Raw genomic sequence first — 16,137 nt, forward strand, 5'->3', positions numbered from 1 at the left:
GTGACGACGCACTAGTCGTTATCTAGAGAGGCGTTCTCGGACAAAATATAAATGAAATTATTCGAGCACGGCGTAATTAAAAACTTATATTATTTTTCGTGACTGTTGAGCAACAGATACCTCCACAGCCCGCGTAGATAGGTCAGACCACGTTCGCAGTTCACTCTCGTCGGTTCGCCGCAACACAATAACTGCATATAGTGCATGCGCTGCACCCTGCGAAAAACGCGTTCGCTGTCGTTAACAATCGAAATGCAGTTCGCCGCCGCACCGATAATTTATTCATTTATTATTTTATATGGGTATGGCATAATATTATTACATTGGCTATTAATTTATGCGCGCGTATGTTTTTTCGTCGTCGTGAAACACTGCAGCGTGATAATAATGCGCTCGTGCTCGGTTATAATATTGTTATTATTATTATAACATTACATCTTATTATTATTATTATTATTATATCGACGCCCATCGCGAGAATCGGATCGTAAATCATTGCGATAAATCGATTCGAAGATCTATATGCGGCAACGGCCGTGTTTGCCCACGGGACGACGGCGGCGGCAGTTTATGAACCGTGTAATGTTTATTATAATAATATACATAAACCGTGTGTACGGGTACTAATAACGTGCGCCGGTCGATTAATGAAAAGGAATGTGCGAGGTATTATAACATTGGTATGGGTGCTTGACTGGGTATCGAGAGTGGAGAGAAAGAGTGAATGATAATAATAAAAAAAAAAAATGAAAGAATATAACTGTATCAATATAGGTAACCGTATTAGCGCGCATAGTATACCTAAATATAATATACCTCGTATATGTTTAGTACGATATATATAAATATAACATTATACACCGTACCTACGTTTTGTATGATATTGGGTCAATGTCAGTGGGACCACGCGCGCCCGACGTCCGCCAGACGCCCGCTAATACCGGTTTATGTCTTTTTAATGAACATTCGCATTATGTAATATTTAAAAATGATAGTAAGTTTTTGTCCGCTTAATAACCATTTATAACGCCACATGTGTGCGTGTGTGTGTGTGTGTGTGCGTGTGTGTGCGTGTGTGTGTGTGTGTGTGTGCGTGTGTGTGCGTGTGTGTGTGTGTGCCCATGCATAAATCGATTGATTGACGGTAAACATTTGACATGCTGCGATATTATTGTATTATATTATTATGATGTATTATTATATTATTCGATAGCGCTAACGATGCCAGTTTAGTTTTAAATAAGAGCACGTTTGTTTTCAAATCACATAAATCAAAGTTGTGATTTCGTTTGGACACGAGTCGAGTTCGATGTTGCAATGTATTTTACAGATTTTTCGGCAATTGATTTTTTTTTTGTTTGATTTAATCGTAATATTACCATATAGGTAGGTAGGTAGGTACCGAGCGATAATGGTTAATATACTCACTTATTGTACACTTATTAATTTTCGTATCTATAGTCACAAACACGAATTATAATAAAGGTAGTACACTATACCTACTTCCAAAAGTTGACAATTTATTGTTTTTAAAAATTATCCATTATTTTGATTTTGAGTTTTCACATAAAACATAATCATTTATAGTTACCTATACACTGATGATGTTGATAAACAAAACGAAAAATCGATACATGAGTTTACGATTTTTAAATTTAGATACGGTATGGATTTAGATAGGTCAACTGCACAGTTGACTGTGTTAGAATTTGATGTTAAGGATACTCGTAGGTATTTTTCATAAATTAGTTAAAACAAAAAAAATTGGTATGGTGAAAATATTAAAAATGTGGTAGTAATTACTTGAATCGATAATTAACTGAAATATGACTCTCTCTTTAGTCTATTATATTGTATTATATATTAAAAAAATAGTTAAAACAAAAAATGAAGAATACATATTTTTTAACATTAAATAATTTTTTTTTTTAATGTATGAAATAAAAAAATGTAAAAATAAAATAGGTACCAATTGTGAATATAACGAAGTAAACAATATATTATTGTCTTAAAATATTATTATTATTATTGTATAATTTTGATTATTAATATCTGATACCGGTGGCAAAATATTTACATATTTTGATATCAATTTTAGTTTCACGATATTTATTTTTCCCTTGACTTAAAATTTAGGTGATGACTTTCTATATAGTAAAAAAAAATAGTCATCTACAATAATTGGCTTTACCTACGTAAATTTATTTTTAAAAGGCCTTCGCCCCATTGCCTATTTGTCTAGCTTTCGGATAGAAAGGCGACATGAATTTTGAACTAACTGTTTGTTTTCACAACAAACGTTATACATAATATATTTCCGTTTCATTCCGAACACCTTAATTTTCGTTCTGACAAGGAATCGGTACAACATCCTCCTAAACATATTTTCCGGTAAAATTTCAGTGTAGGTTAGAACAATTATATTACAAACAATTTGAGATAATTTCATCGAGACAATGCCTTTCCGACTATCGGATTTAATATATTCAAGCAATGTCCTACTTTGAAGTTTTCTCTCGATACAATCAAACATAATATTATGATCCCTATAATAATATTGGCTATTATTAATTCATTCGAAACGAATGTTTTCTATCCAATAGGTAACAGGTCAGAAGGTCCTTATACCTACCTCTTTATTGCACTGCAACCAGTGATGGATGTATTGATGATATTACCTATAATGATTCGGTTTTCGGCCAACCCATATTCCGGTTAATGGACGTCGCGAATCACGATTCGTATTCAAGGATCCATTGTAATTAAACATAGAACAATGTGTTGTAATAATACGTGTAAAACGTACATTTTGAATGGAGTTTCCAATAAATAAATATTACTTGCATTATGATTATGATTGTCGTTAGAATACTATTACGCGCGGACGCAATGTAGCGTACGAGGGGGTACGTCCTATAATGTTTCATAGACGAATAGGCACCACGTTATTAATACTATTACAATATTTTATTATTTGGCTAGTAGACACTGTATGATTAATTAATTTGTTGGATAAATACAATTGCTATTTTAAATTAATTTAAGTATAAATAATGTACTACCTACTACGCATGTATTTATCTAACTCAGGATGGTCCAACCTTTGGCGCTCGAAGTCTTCCCCTCTCCTCCCCCATTTGAAGACATAATGTAGTAAATATATTCAATCCGTTTAAAGTGCTTACTAGTGACAAAAACAATGCCAGTCGTCACATTAAATATTATAATTTAAAATTCTAAATATATTATAGTAAACTAATCATTATAATTTTCATCTTTAATTTGATAACATGTGTTATGTATAATTTGTTTATTATGAAATAAAAGTATTAATTTTTCTCATAGTAACGCCCCAGTATTTATAAAAACGTGTAAATAGTCCCGCACAAAAGGTTGGACTACTCTGGTCTAACTAATTCATAATATTAATAGTGAATAATATCCGTAATACTTGAACGATTATTATTGATCAAAAAAATATTTTGAAAGGATTTTAATGTTAGAGTACCTATTCAAATACCTATTAGTTAATTTTGAGACAAATTGATTATTGTATGTAGTTTTTGCAATACAAATTGGCATCGTGAAATTAATACTTCGAGCTTAATAGAAATACATAAAAATACTAAGGGTGTCAACAACAAGTTAATAATATTATCGTAGTGCCTTCTTTTTCAATTGGGTATATTTCTTTTTTTAATTATATAGTGTTTCTAAACACTATTTCGAGTTGAAAAAGTACTTTAAAAGTTTCATAAATAATAGGACACTCAATGGATTGGAAATTAGACACTGATGAAACTTTACAAAAGTCCTATTGAGAAAATTGAGAAAAACTATAGTGAAATACTATAACTAACGTTTTAACGCGATTAAGTTAACGGTAATGTACATAATTCTAAAAAGGCACTTGACGTTTTACCTGATTATATTTATAAATAAGAAAAGTGATAAATTTATTAAAAAAAATGTCTCATATTATATATTGGAGTGGGTAAATAATTATTGAAAATGCGTTTTTTTTTTAAATTCATCTGACAAGTATTATTGGTTAGGTATGTTTATATTAATGTTGGTAGTAGTTTCGACTTATATGTTATTTACCCAAATCAAATGGATTATTAAATAAATTCAATAAACATTAAAATCTCAAAGAGTAAATTATTTGTATGTTGGTTTTTATTTATCGTTCCTTTCAAAGTTTTCAAATGTATATTTTTAACTCTCACCGAGTTAAGCGATGCGAAATGATAGTGCATTAGTGTCCCACGTTGTACTTTGATATTCATGTCAGTATTTTTAATCTTAAAAAATATACCTTATGACATGTAATGTTTATAAATGAATTGTTATTCAAATAGGCTAAGACTTTTGAACAGAAATATTATTGTTTATATCGTTATACAAGTTTGAGTATTTTCTATCATATTTCATACATTACTATAACACGTCTATCGCACAAACATATTTTTAATTTCCACATTTGGTAATAATCATGTTGCAAAAAAAATTGTTAGATCTAGTGGTCTAGACAAAAAATAAATAAATAAAAAATGCTGGATTGTTCAATAAGCCATCATTAGAATGGTCGTCATAATAATTACTTTATGTATATGGAATTCAATTCGAATTTCTAGTTTTTGTAGGTTAATCAAAACTCCACCTCTAGCCTTGATCAAAGTAACAAGATCAAAGGCCTATTAAATACTAGTGTCGTGTCTAAATGAGAAACATTCTAGGACAGAATTCATTCAAATGAACATAGGTACCTATTTTGTTTTCAACATTTAATTTAAACGTAATAATACATTCACCATTTCGATTGACGTGTTTCGAGTAATCCAATTGTTATTGTTTTGTCACCCTGCATTTTCAAATGATCCATCATTTTGTCGTATAGAACCACTAAACGATGTTGGACACCTAACTCGAAGAGGTTGTCGATTTATCAATCTTGCAAAGATAAATGTAAAAAAAATTTATATCTATGAGACTGTTTTTTCTTTTACTCTTCTTGTCGCCTTTAATTCTGTAGTCCAACTGTTAGCCAAAGTATAATGATTAATGATTTCCATTCATTGATTATACAACCAGCACTCTCGTCCAATATATATAATGGTTGCTTTTTAATACATTTTCAATATTTTTACCGGATTTCCTAGCTCGCTTGATAAATGAAAAAACCATTCGAATTCTTAAACGATTTCTAAAAAGTTACAAAAACATCTAATCGAAGTTGTTTGGAGCTATTAGTACGTGATTGACGTGGATTTTTTTTCTATAACTTGTAGATCTAAGACTTTAAAAGACGCAGGTATACGTATAACTGTACCTATATATTAAATACTTCGAGGTAATTCTTTACGCGTCTATAGTTCCGCTGAATGATTAAATGGACAATAAACAAAAACGTCAGATTAATTATTATTGAGGACTATTGAGGTTATCAATTATTTGACATTGTACAATTTTCACAGTATAATCTCGCATGGAAATAATGACGAATAAAGATGTTTTTGTTTTGGCAATAACGACGTTGAGTTGTTTATTAACTCGGGAATGAGCACGCATATTATGATATTGTTAAAATCGTACCCACTTTGTAAGATCAGGAAGGTATTTGGAATGCGGTTCAAATTATAGTATGGATACATATCACATATTATTTATTAGTGATAAAGCTTGTAAGCTGGTACAGAATAATGACCAAGTTAGGAATCGTGTACAACAATTGTTGTACAACTCGATTGTGCGGGTAACCGTCAGAGCATTCAAACTGGTGTTGAGAATTAGCTCGTTCATTTACGCCAACGTAATGTCTAAAATAATTTTACGAAGTGGCAATTTTGTCCACCGAGTTACAACAGAACTATATTAAAATATAGAATGTGAAATACCAACAAAATAACAATAAGACAAAACGATTTTTTTGGTGAATATGATGAATGATTTATTTACACGGTAATGTACACAATCATTTAAACAAAAACAAATGAGTCAATGATAATAATACAAACAACTGGTGAGCGGACTCCAGGACAGTGGAACCGTGTAACAGCTGATCAGGGACAGTCGGAAGGAGACGGAACAACGATAATATAACATTATATTGTGTAGTAATATGATTACGAATGATAATAACAATCGTTACTATTATCACCGTCATATCGTCATCGTTTGAGGACGAATTAATAAGCTGGCTTGTATGGGGCTGGCTTGTAAGCTGGTGCAGCTGGGTAGGCGGGCTTGTAGGCCGGTGCGCTGTACGGGGCCTTGTATCCTCCCTCGATTTTCTTGACTTCGGCGTTGAAACCGTTGTAGTCGTCGGCGGTGTATTCGACGACGCGGGTGGAACCGTCGGCTTCCAAAAGGCTGTAGGATCCCTTGACGTAACCGTTGCCGTCAGCGTATTCGGACTGGCTCTTGACGTCGTAGGTGTGTGGGTCGTTGACGCTGTATTCGAAGTTGTATGGGGCCGGGGCGTAGGCGGGCTCTGGGGCGTATGCCTTTGGTGCCGAGTAAGCGGGTGCCGGGTAAGCGGCTGGGTAAGCGGGCTTGTAAGCCGGGGCAGGGTATTGAGCGATGGCGGAAACCACGCATGCGGCGAAGATGATCAACTGTAAAGAACAATTTCGGAATTAGAATCGAAAAATAATTTTCCACGTTCGAACTTTATAAAAAAAAAAAATGTTCTTTTCCATAATATTGTCACGAGACTTACCTTAGCGGCCATTTTATTGATTGTTTTGTGTTTGTTTAGTCGAAATGCTCGATGACTGTGTACAGAAATGAACTGCTGAATATGGAGACCAGAGACACGGTATTTATGCTAAAACTTTGTCGAGGCATCCCTTCCAGGCGCATTTAGAGCACGAGGCCCGCTCGGTTTGCAGTGGTCGTTTCGCCGTGCACGATAACCGGTTGAAACGGAGACGCCCGTTAAGTCGTTCGCGTATTTTTCTTTTACTCTTTGCGACCTGGGCACAGTTTTGTATAGTCCCACACCTTCGTCATCGACACAAGTATAGGTACCGATATACCGTGGATTCAAGCCTTACACATACAGGTACGTGCCACACCCCGAACACAATACACACATTTGACGAGATGACTTTGAATTCAGAATTATTTAATATTTCACTTGAATTTACATAATATTTGCTTTAAATGCTTGTATCAATATTTCCGTTGCGTATTAGTTCTTCTTAGATCAACAATATAATCAGAAAATTGAGTAGGTGGAATACACTAAAACTATGATTTGTGGAAACGTACGGGAATTATAATGTTATATAAACAATAACGTTTTCATAACAATCACATTCATTGTATCGACGTATTGTACTTACAATAATATAGTTGAAAGTATATTTTTAAGATTGTGGTCCCCAATAGTTATAATTATCATGATTTAAGATGATATCCGACGAAATATATTTAAACCATTCAACGGCCACGGCGAAGACGTTCCCTTTTTTCAGTTTTTAAACTTATGTACACTCCTTAAAAGCAATCAGTATATACTTTAAACTACTATAACTGTTTTCGAATAACATTATACAGAATTTATTAGTAAAATGATAGTCAATATAATGATTTTGAATATAAAGTTTTTATTTTAATCTGAAATTGGTATGACTGTGGATAGTATCATTAAGTATATAGATTATCATCGACTATCAAATATAGTCACTTAATTACTACTTGCATTCAATTACGAATTAATATATCGTTTATACTAATGACTGGAGTCTTGTGATTTAAGTACATATTTCTCAAAATGTTAAATCGTTATATTCGATACGTCTATCTAGATTTCTTTGTACACTTTCAATAGCGATAGCCACATATTTAATTTTTAATGATGTCTGTATTGTTAATATAGGAAAACATCTTCAATGTTCATTGTTTATTTATTTTTTGATAACTAACTACTATTATAGGTAGTCGATATATTTATTTACATGAACTAAAAAAATTAACAAGTGGTTTCAAATAAACTAGTAAATATCATGAGCTATTTATGGTACATAGAAATAAACTTAATAAACTTTTCAGTTTTCAAATTAAAATTATTATGAGTGCAATATCTTCTTGATAAATATAGTAGTTGTGGTTTGATTTTAGTTTCATGTTTTCTAATATTAGTTTATTATTTCTATGCGCTATTTTTTTTTATTTTTAATAACAAAATAAAAACAATTTAATTAATCCGTTTTCCTTGAAATGAAAAATAAAACGAAAACATTAGGATAGTGAAATAATAAAACAAAAATTATTACTAACTTCAATTTATTTGGGATTAAGCATCTTGGCAACAAATGAAAAAATAACTTCAAACAAAAAATTATATGATGAATGGAGATAATAATTTATTGTTGTTTTCTCTAGAGTATGATGTACCACTTTTAAACAATATGATTTCAATCCACAATCCTAGTCCTGTGAAAACCACTTGTGGCTAGAAAATAATAATAAACATTAATGATAAATGAATGATTCAATTTTTAAATATCTCGATAAGGTCGTGTTGAGTTTATTCAAGCGGGATCGGAAAATAGAAATTCGATAATCTTAAATCGAAACAACCACCGATTGAAATGGAGATCGAAGCCAAATTTGAAATTCGAATCAAAACTTATTACTATTTCAAGGTAACTCGTGTTTATGGACAGCTATTGTAGCATAACAAATCTATAAGTGCAATAAACATTTTATGTGTTTCGCATTGCGCGTGCATGGTGCATTATTATATAATATTATAACATAGAACTAAAATGTAATAGTAATAAACTGAGTATAGTTAGAAACAAACTACCTAGTGTGTATAAATATACCTACATGATAATATTCAAATAATATGATATATTGTGTTATAACTAGCAATACTGATACTACGAAGGCATAAGTAGGTACTCGTGGTTTATAAATATGTACAAAGTACCTTTAAATGATATTCATTATTTTGTGGTAATGGTTGTAAATTATTGTCATTGAAATGCAAGTAAAACCAATCACAGAAGTGATAACAGGTAAATATTGTTAAACAATTATAATATTACACTAGAGAGAAAAATCATAAATTGTTGGATTCAACGAAAAACTTGCAAAGTTAAGTGTGGGCACAGTGGCTGGTCGGATTAAATCTTAATGTACCTAAATATTATTACATTTTTAAGATTATTAAGGACCATAGATTAATTTAGTTTTACTCGACAATCAATTAAACAAATTTTTTAAAATACAATTTTAACTAGATAAAACCATCAACTGCCTGCACTGATAAACCAATTAATGCTTTACAGGAAACTCGGTTTATTCGGGAAGTTGAGCAGGAAATTGAAACTGCCGTGAACCAGTATGATACTACGACGTCACGAATTCCTCCGGAACTTTGAGCAGTCCCAACAAATGGACATGTGTCTAAGTCTTTAGAGCTATATAATTATAGGCAGAATGTATAATCAACTTGTATACATCAATAAACGATGGCCGCAGAGGAGTGGTATTATTCAAACAGAGCCTTCTCTGTTGTCGGATGAACAGGAAAATAAAAGGTAGAATGTGTAATATATATTATGAAGTATTGAATATTCTCTCCGTTTACAGTACTATCAATCTAATTCTGGTGATAGTTAATAGTATTAGGTATAAATACATTAATACACACTTTTGTGGTCCAAATGCCGATTTCCCGCTTAGCATTAATATTTTATCTATATTGTCAATATTCAAGCTTTGAGGAAAAATTACAAATATTTTCGAAACCAACTTTTTGCTAATGGCAGTGTAGGTAGAGCAAAGCAGAAATAATATTTTGTTTGTAGAAATTGAATTGCATTTATATTAATTGTCAATTTAAAATTAAATTAGGTGCCCCACGATCGTTTTCATTTTCTTATACCATTTTACGCAAAACAATTAAGACCAATCAAAACAATCAATGTGACTTGAAAGTACTGCAGCTTATACAAGGTATAAAAAACAGTTCTTCCTTACAATTTATAAAAGTTGTTGCGTATATATTATCTCTCGTATACAGGACTCATATTTTTAAGTAGATTGCGCCATAGTATTGGTTTCACAATATTATTATTCATAATCGACTTCTGTTAATTTCGAATTTTTTTTTGTAATATTAAGTTCGATGCTTATCAATAGTCATAATAGTTTGGTTATCAGACACTAATATCTCCAAGATTACGTCATTTAAGTCCAACCCACTTTTGACTGTCAAAATGTATTATATAAGGACAGCATATTGTGTTTGCCCCGAGCTTCAAATAAATAAAATTATATCGATATCAATATAATATTTATTATATATTTTACGTTTATCGCCTTTAGATAAAATCGCTTTACTATATTATATTAGGTACTTGTGAACTATATCGGCAACATGATAATTATAATTACCAATGTCTATAATTTATCATTATAAAACATTCGTTTTTAAATTCTATTAAAAATAAATAATGACCAATACAGACCCAACCCAATAGCTGTTTGATTCATTAAAAATAATGCATAAATATAAAAAAATCCTTGAAGATTTTGACAATGAAAACTATAGTCTCGGTGATTTATATATAATTTACTCATATTGTATTTACGGAAAATATTATGTAAATTATATTAATTATATAATAGGTATTCAAACCCAAACGTCAAAGAAATTTAACAATTATAATATTATGAAAGTTTAATTAATTTTCAAATAATGTGTCAATATTAAATTAGTAGTTAATTTATTAAACCTAATTAATTTTTACGTTAAATAAGATTATTATGATGTAAGTAAATAGTATGACTGTGTAGTCTTATAATATATGACATTTTGGAAAAAGTGGCACACCAAGATAACAAACTCATCTTGGTTTATCACGCCACACTGTCAACAAAGCAGGAGTTCATTCACGCAGAACGGTAACTGGATCACAAATAAATTGTTATTAAGACAGTGGTTTTTAGAATAGAAACATCTGTTACACGAGTAAATAAGAAACCAACTTCCGAGGGCACATCATAATGTCGATAAATATAATTTTAATCCAAAATAATGTCGAGAGTCAAAAGTGATTTATCATTGTAATAAAAATTATATTTTAAAAATGAAATAATACCAGCCATTGTAGTAGGTACCTAAGTAAAATTGTGCGAACACGATACATTTTCTTTTCGTTTTCAGTTATGATAAGATGTTACGGCTCTAAGTTAATATTATTCAACCGAACCATTCACGAACGACCGCTACATTAATGTGTTTTTACCATGTTGCACCGTATACATATCAGAGATAACAAACTTTATTACGTACATTGTTATAATGTTATCCTTTCAACATACGACTTAGAACGTAGGTAGATACTAATAAATCCTAAATGAATGCCATGTTCATGTAAACCTCCGTGCAATAAAGATGCAACCATGATAAATAGATTTATTTGTTTCGAGTGATTAATAATTCTATTTTCTATAACCTATCACTGCACCAGTGTATAGCACATCATAAATAAATGTTTAGCCCAACAGAATCTGCTGAACGTATACCGAATAGGATTAATGGCCTGCAGAAAACGTACCCATTCAACGATAAAATATCACACCAGCTATTACAATATATTAATAACAATTTTAAAAATATGTTTATAATGTCATTTTATTAAGCTTACCTACATAATTATTCATCAATCACCTCGGTAATTGAAAAATAATTATGAATATAATTAGTTATACTCAAAACTAAAATAAAACTATCTAGTCGTTGGTAAATAAAATATTTGTTTAGAGTTTGGCAATCGTAATAAACCATAACATTATACTTACTCGTCGAGTCTTTATGAGATCAACTTTCAAAAAATTACCTCATCATATTAAAAAATTAGTACAAATAAGTTCTTAAAAAACAAATCAAGATCAGCTAAATAAGTATAGAATCATTTTATGGGATAGTTTTTTGTACCTAGTTTAGATTTTGAAATTGAATACAACATTGAAATATAATAATGTAATAACTATTGCTCAAGTATACTCGTAATAGGAGTATACCTATGTAATATGAATTTTCATCTTTTTAAATTAAGCTAGTGAAAATAATATTTTTCTTTAGGTAGGTACCATAAGTGAAATGATTGAACTACCCACATTCAACTTAAGACCGAGTTTTATCGTAATATTGATATATTATAGCAGTACAAAATAGGCGCCTCTACCTCTATAATATTATCGAAACGTTAATTTAAAAAAATCATAATACACATCAATACTGTCAGTCATATTTTTTGATTCGTTTTATTGGTACCTATGTAATAATCGACTTAATCGTGTAATATTTTTATCCCAGCAACATGATCAGTTGACGGAATGGTTATCGAACATCACGAATGAGCTTTCTTAAACATATTTTTATCCTGGTGTTAAAACGGTATTTGACTAAGAGCTTTTTTCAGTTACGTCGACCACTAAAACCAAAGGACATTAATCATTTTTACGTACCAGATATCACGGCACGTACCACCGAAAACTGTTTCTTCTCTTGTTGATTTCTAGACCGTCTATTTTTATTTATTTTAATCCATAATGTAAAAGTATAAAACTTGTTTTTTAGCCGTTAGGTAGGTAGGTACACAGTCAATTTTTTATATTTTCGTCCGGGTGAAACTAACCAAAAAGTACTGAACATTACACTTGTCAGGGTGAGAAAAATATGGTTTTTGTTTTTATTGAGCAAGGACTCATTGTTTCATCCATTACTCTTAACATTTTATTCCCACAGATATCCAAGCCCCGAACCCCATAGATGTTTTTCCTTATTCTTTTTAAATTTATTCGGCCATTTACTCAATGGTGAATCACAGCTTCACGTGCATAATGGCGAATCCACCACGAGGCCATAAATCATAGACATTGCAGGCCAAGCCAACTAATAACTGGTTCGTTTTCCACTAGTCCACGACAGACACCTACCCACTGTATATTATTAAATATGCGGTGGTTGAAAGTGTTGACGATGGCGGTTAGAGAAATTTGAACTGGACCTTTATTGATAACGAGCTCTTGCTATTTTTTTCATAATATAGGTAACCGACATTAATTTATAGCGACCGTTCTGTTCGCTCACAACGTAACACGACACCAACTAAATGTAAAATATACATGAAAATAAAATCGAATTATCATAAATTCGTTGCAAATAATATTACATAAGTCTTTGTGAAATATAAATGCATATAAAACACGTTCAAAAAACTTTTTTCTCTGTAATCAAATGCAATTATCAATTATTATAACGACGTATTAATCGTAGTTTTAGCTAAGATCAATAATTTATGTATCTAATATAATTATTTATGATTAAGAATTTAACAATGATACAATAATGTATTCGAGCCAACACATTTTTGGCAAAAAAATTTACACAACAAGTGTGCCAAATTATTAGAACTGTGGTTTTAATGGAATATAAAGCACCCCAAGCGATATTGTTGAACAAGCACTAAAATATTCTAATCAAAATTTAAAAATAAGTTTGAAACGGTAAATACATTTCTTTTTAAGTCTTTACTTTTTTTATTACAAACCAATACATATTTTTTAATTATTGAAACCAGTTTTGATAAATAAACTACGTTATTTTAATGAGAGATGAATATTATTCACTATTTTTATCATATTGATGATAATTTATAACTTTGTATGACAAATAATGAAGAAAAAACACATTCTTATTTTTATTATTTTTATAAAATAAAGTATTGTAAGTAAGTGGATGTTCAACTTCGGCGGACAAGTAATAACAATATAAACTACTAAGATCAAATCAGTAACATTTATAAGTTGCTTAGTAACAAAAATATTTTTATAGTTATGTTAGTATACTTACATGTATTACTGTTGAAAATATAAAATAAAACAAACACTCCTTGCTTGTTTTTACAGTTATAAATATTTAATTAAATATGAGCATTTTACATTTTAAATATTATTTATATTAGTGTAACGTTTGTTGGTATTGTATGCTCTCAACCGATGTTTTCACAAAATGTGTGTTTCAATTGAATAAAAAAAAATTAACTGAAATAATAGACAAAAATTGACATTTACCTAGCGTTTTTTACGGAACATTAAATAAATATGTTAAAACATATTTATTCAATATACATTTGTAATGTGTAATATATCTATACTTAACTATAATTTAAATTAATTCACTTTAAAATATAATTTAACAAAGTTAAAAAATACTTCGTATTTGAACTTAAATCTACTTTTGTTTCTTTCAAGTTTATTTTATTAGATTATAGTACCCATACGAAATCTAGTAGATTTTACTTTTCTTGTTTTGAGCATTTCTCTTTGTTTATAATTGCCGGTATATCCGTTATGGATAATAAACCACTATTGTTGAGCAGTAAACAACGATAATTAATATTCTGTCTGGAAATTATGCTTTAATTTGCATAATTTAATTACAATTTTAATTATTTTGTATAACAAAATATTGTAGGTGCAAGTATTTTATTAAAAGCATTGCAATTTATTTAGGTAAGTAGCTTTCTGTTGTTCAACTTAAAATGCTATTAACTGTTCGACGTACCTATGCGGTGACATTTTTGTTAAATGTTCACATTTTTTTTTTTTTTTGGTAACATAGAACTCATCACGATTCATCAACAAAACGTGATTGGACTAACTTTTACAATACGTCTATCTTGGGCATAATTTACAAGAGATAAAAAGGTACGTCGTTAAAGCAACAGCTCTGACGAAAATGTTTATAGTGTTCTTAGTTTTAAATCATTATTTCAAAACACTTTTTATACTTAAGCGTTGTTTTTTCTCTGAAAATAAGATAATTACTTTTTCAGGATCATTCGTTAAAAATGGATCAAATGATAAAGTATGACTTTTTCGTTAGAGCTCGTAATTCTCAGATGAATATTTATATTATAAATATAATATATTTAGTCCGACGACGAAAATATGCTGCCCAGGTGACCTATTTTTTTACTTCATAATTATACATTATAAGAAATATGTGTTAGGGTGATTTTAATTAGAAGACCATCTATTTGGTAACGAACAAATACGAAAATATTTTAACTCTCAGATATTATTATATTTATTTTGAGAAGTAAAACGTCATGATTATGTACACAATAGACATTTGATTTGTCCATATCAGAATGAAAAATAACATTTTTAAATTGCGATTTAAAATAAACAGAAATTTGTTAGCTCGAGGTTATTAAGTTTAAGTCATGAAAACTTTTTCGTCTGAAATGATGAATAGGTACTATATGCATTGCGATATATAAGACGGAGTTAAGTATAGTATTTTACGGTCAGAAACTGAGAGTTATAATAATTATTCAAAGCCTCTTTAAATTGTTATATTATTTCGTAACAACTGCGCATATTCTTACATTGACTCATTCATCTTCGTAGTCCACATAAAGTCGCAACAGAGTTAATGCATGTCAAATAATTGTCCTGGACTGAACAGTCATTTTCAAGTAATTAGAAAAATGTTGGAGATTTCGTAAGGATGATTGAATGTGACTCTCGGTAATTTTATAACGTTCAATTTGAATGGCCTTGCTGTATATAATATGCGCTTACTAATAAATTACGTATATATATATAATATTATGATATTATGTATTTAACTATTTTTATAATAAATAAATTAAATACGTTCAGTGTCATTTCACATCATTATTATAGGGGTCAATAATTTCCAAACGTTTACCTATATTTTTATTTGACATTCAACATAATTTTTTCTACTTTTGTACCTATTAATAATTTATTATTTCTTTTTTCCGCAAAAATTCACCAGTGAATATAACAATAAGTGTTAAATTTAAGTTTCTTCTGAATATCGTCCATTATAGATAATCAAACGTGCGTTTAATAAAGTAGATAGCTAAACTTCTATGGTCTTTACCGATCGGCTGTAAATCGGTATAGCGTCGTCGTCGATCGGTTGTAGTGGGAATCCGATTTTGACTATCGAAAATCGCATGCGAACCGACTATATTTTATAACCATTATTTAGTACGTAATAAACACTCTTCAATTTTTGTAACGTGGGCGACGTAAAACATCATATTATTAATTGTTAATCTATGTATT

General features: G+C 30.2%; 1 protein-coding gene across 1 annotated transcript; it reads right to left on the reverse strand.

Moving 5' to 3' along the window:
- Positions 1-5,990: 5,990 nt before the first annotated feature.
- Positions 5,991-6,889, reverse strand: LOC111039059 (cuticle protein 7-like). Its single transcript, XM_022322339.1, has 2 exons — positions 6,722-6,889; positions 5,991-6,617 (listed from the first exon to the last, which is right to left on the reverse strand). The coding sequence occupies exons 1-2, from the start codon at positions 6,731-6,733 to the stop codon at positions 6,189-6,191; spliced, it is 441 nt and encodes a 146-aa protein (XP_022178031.1). The 5' UTR covers positions 6,734-6,889; the 3' UTR covers positions 5,991-6,188.
- Between the last annotated feature and the right edge of the window lie 9,248 nt (positions 6,890-16,137).

The sequence above is a fragment of the Myzus persicae genome, unplaced genomic scaffold (assembly GCF_001856785.1).
Source record: "Myzus persicae strain clone G006 unplaced genomic scaffold, MPER_G0061.0, whole genome shotgun sequence".
Classification (NCBI taxonomy): domain Eukaryota; kingdom Metazoa; phylum Arthropoda; class Insecta; order Hemiptera; family Aphididae; genus Myzus; species Myzus persicae.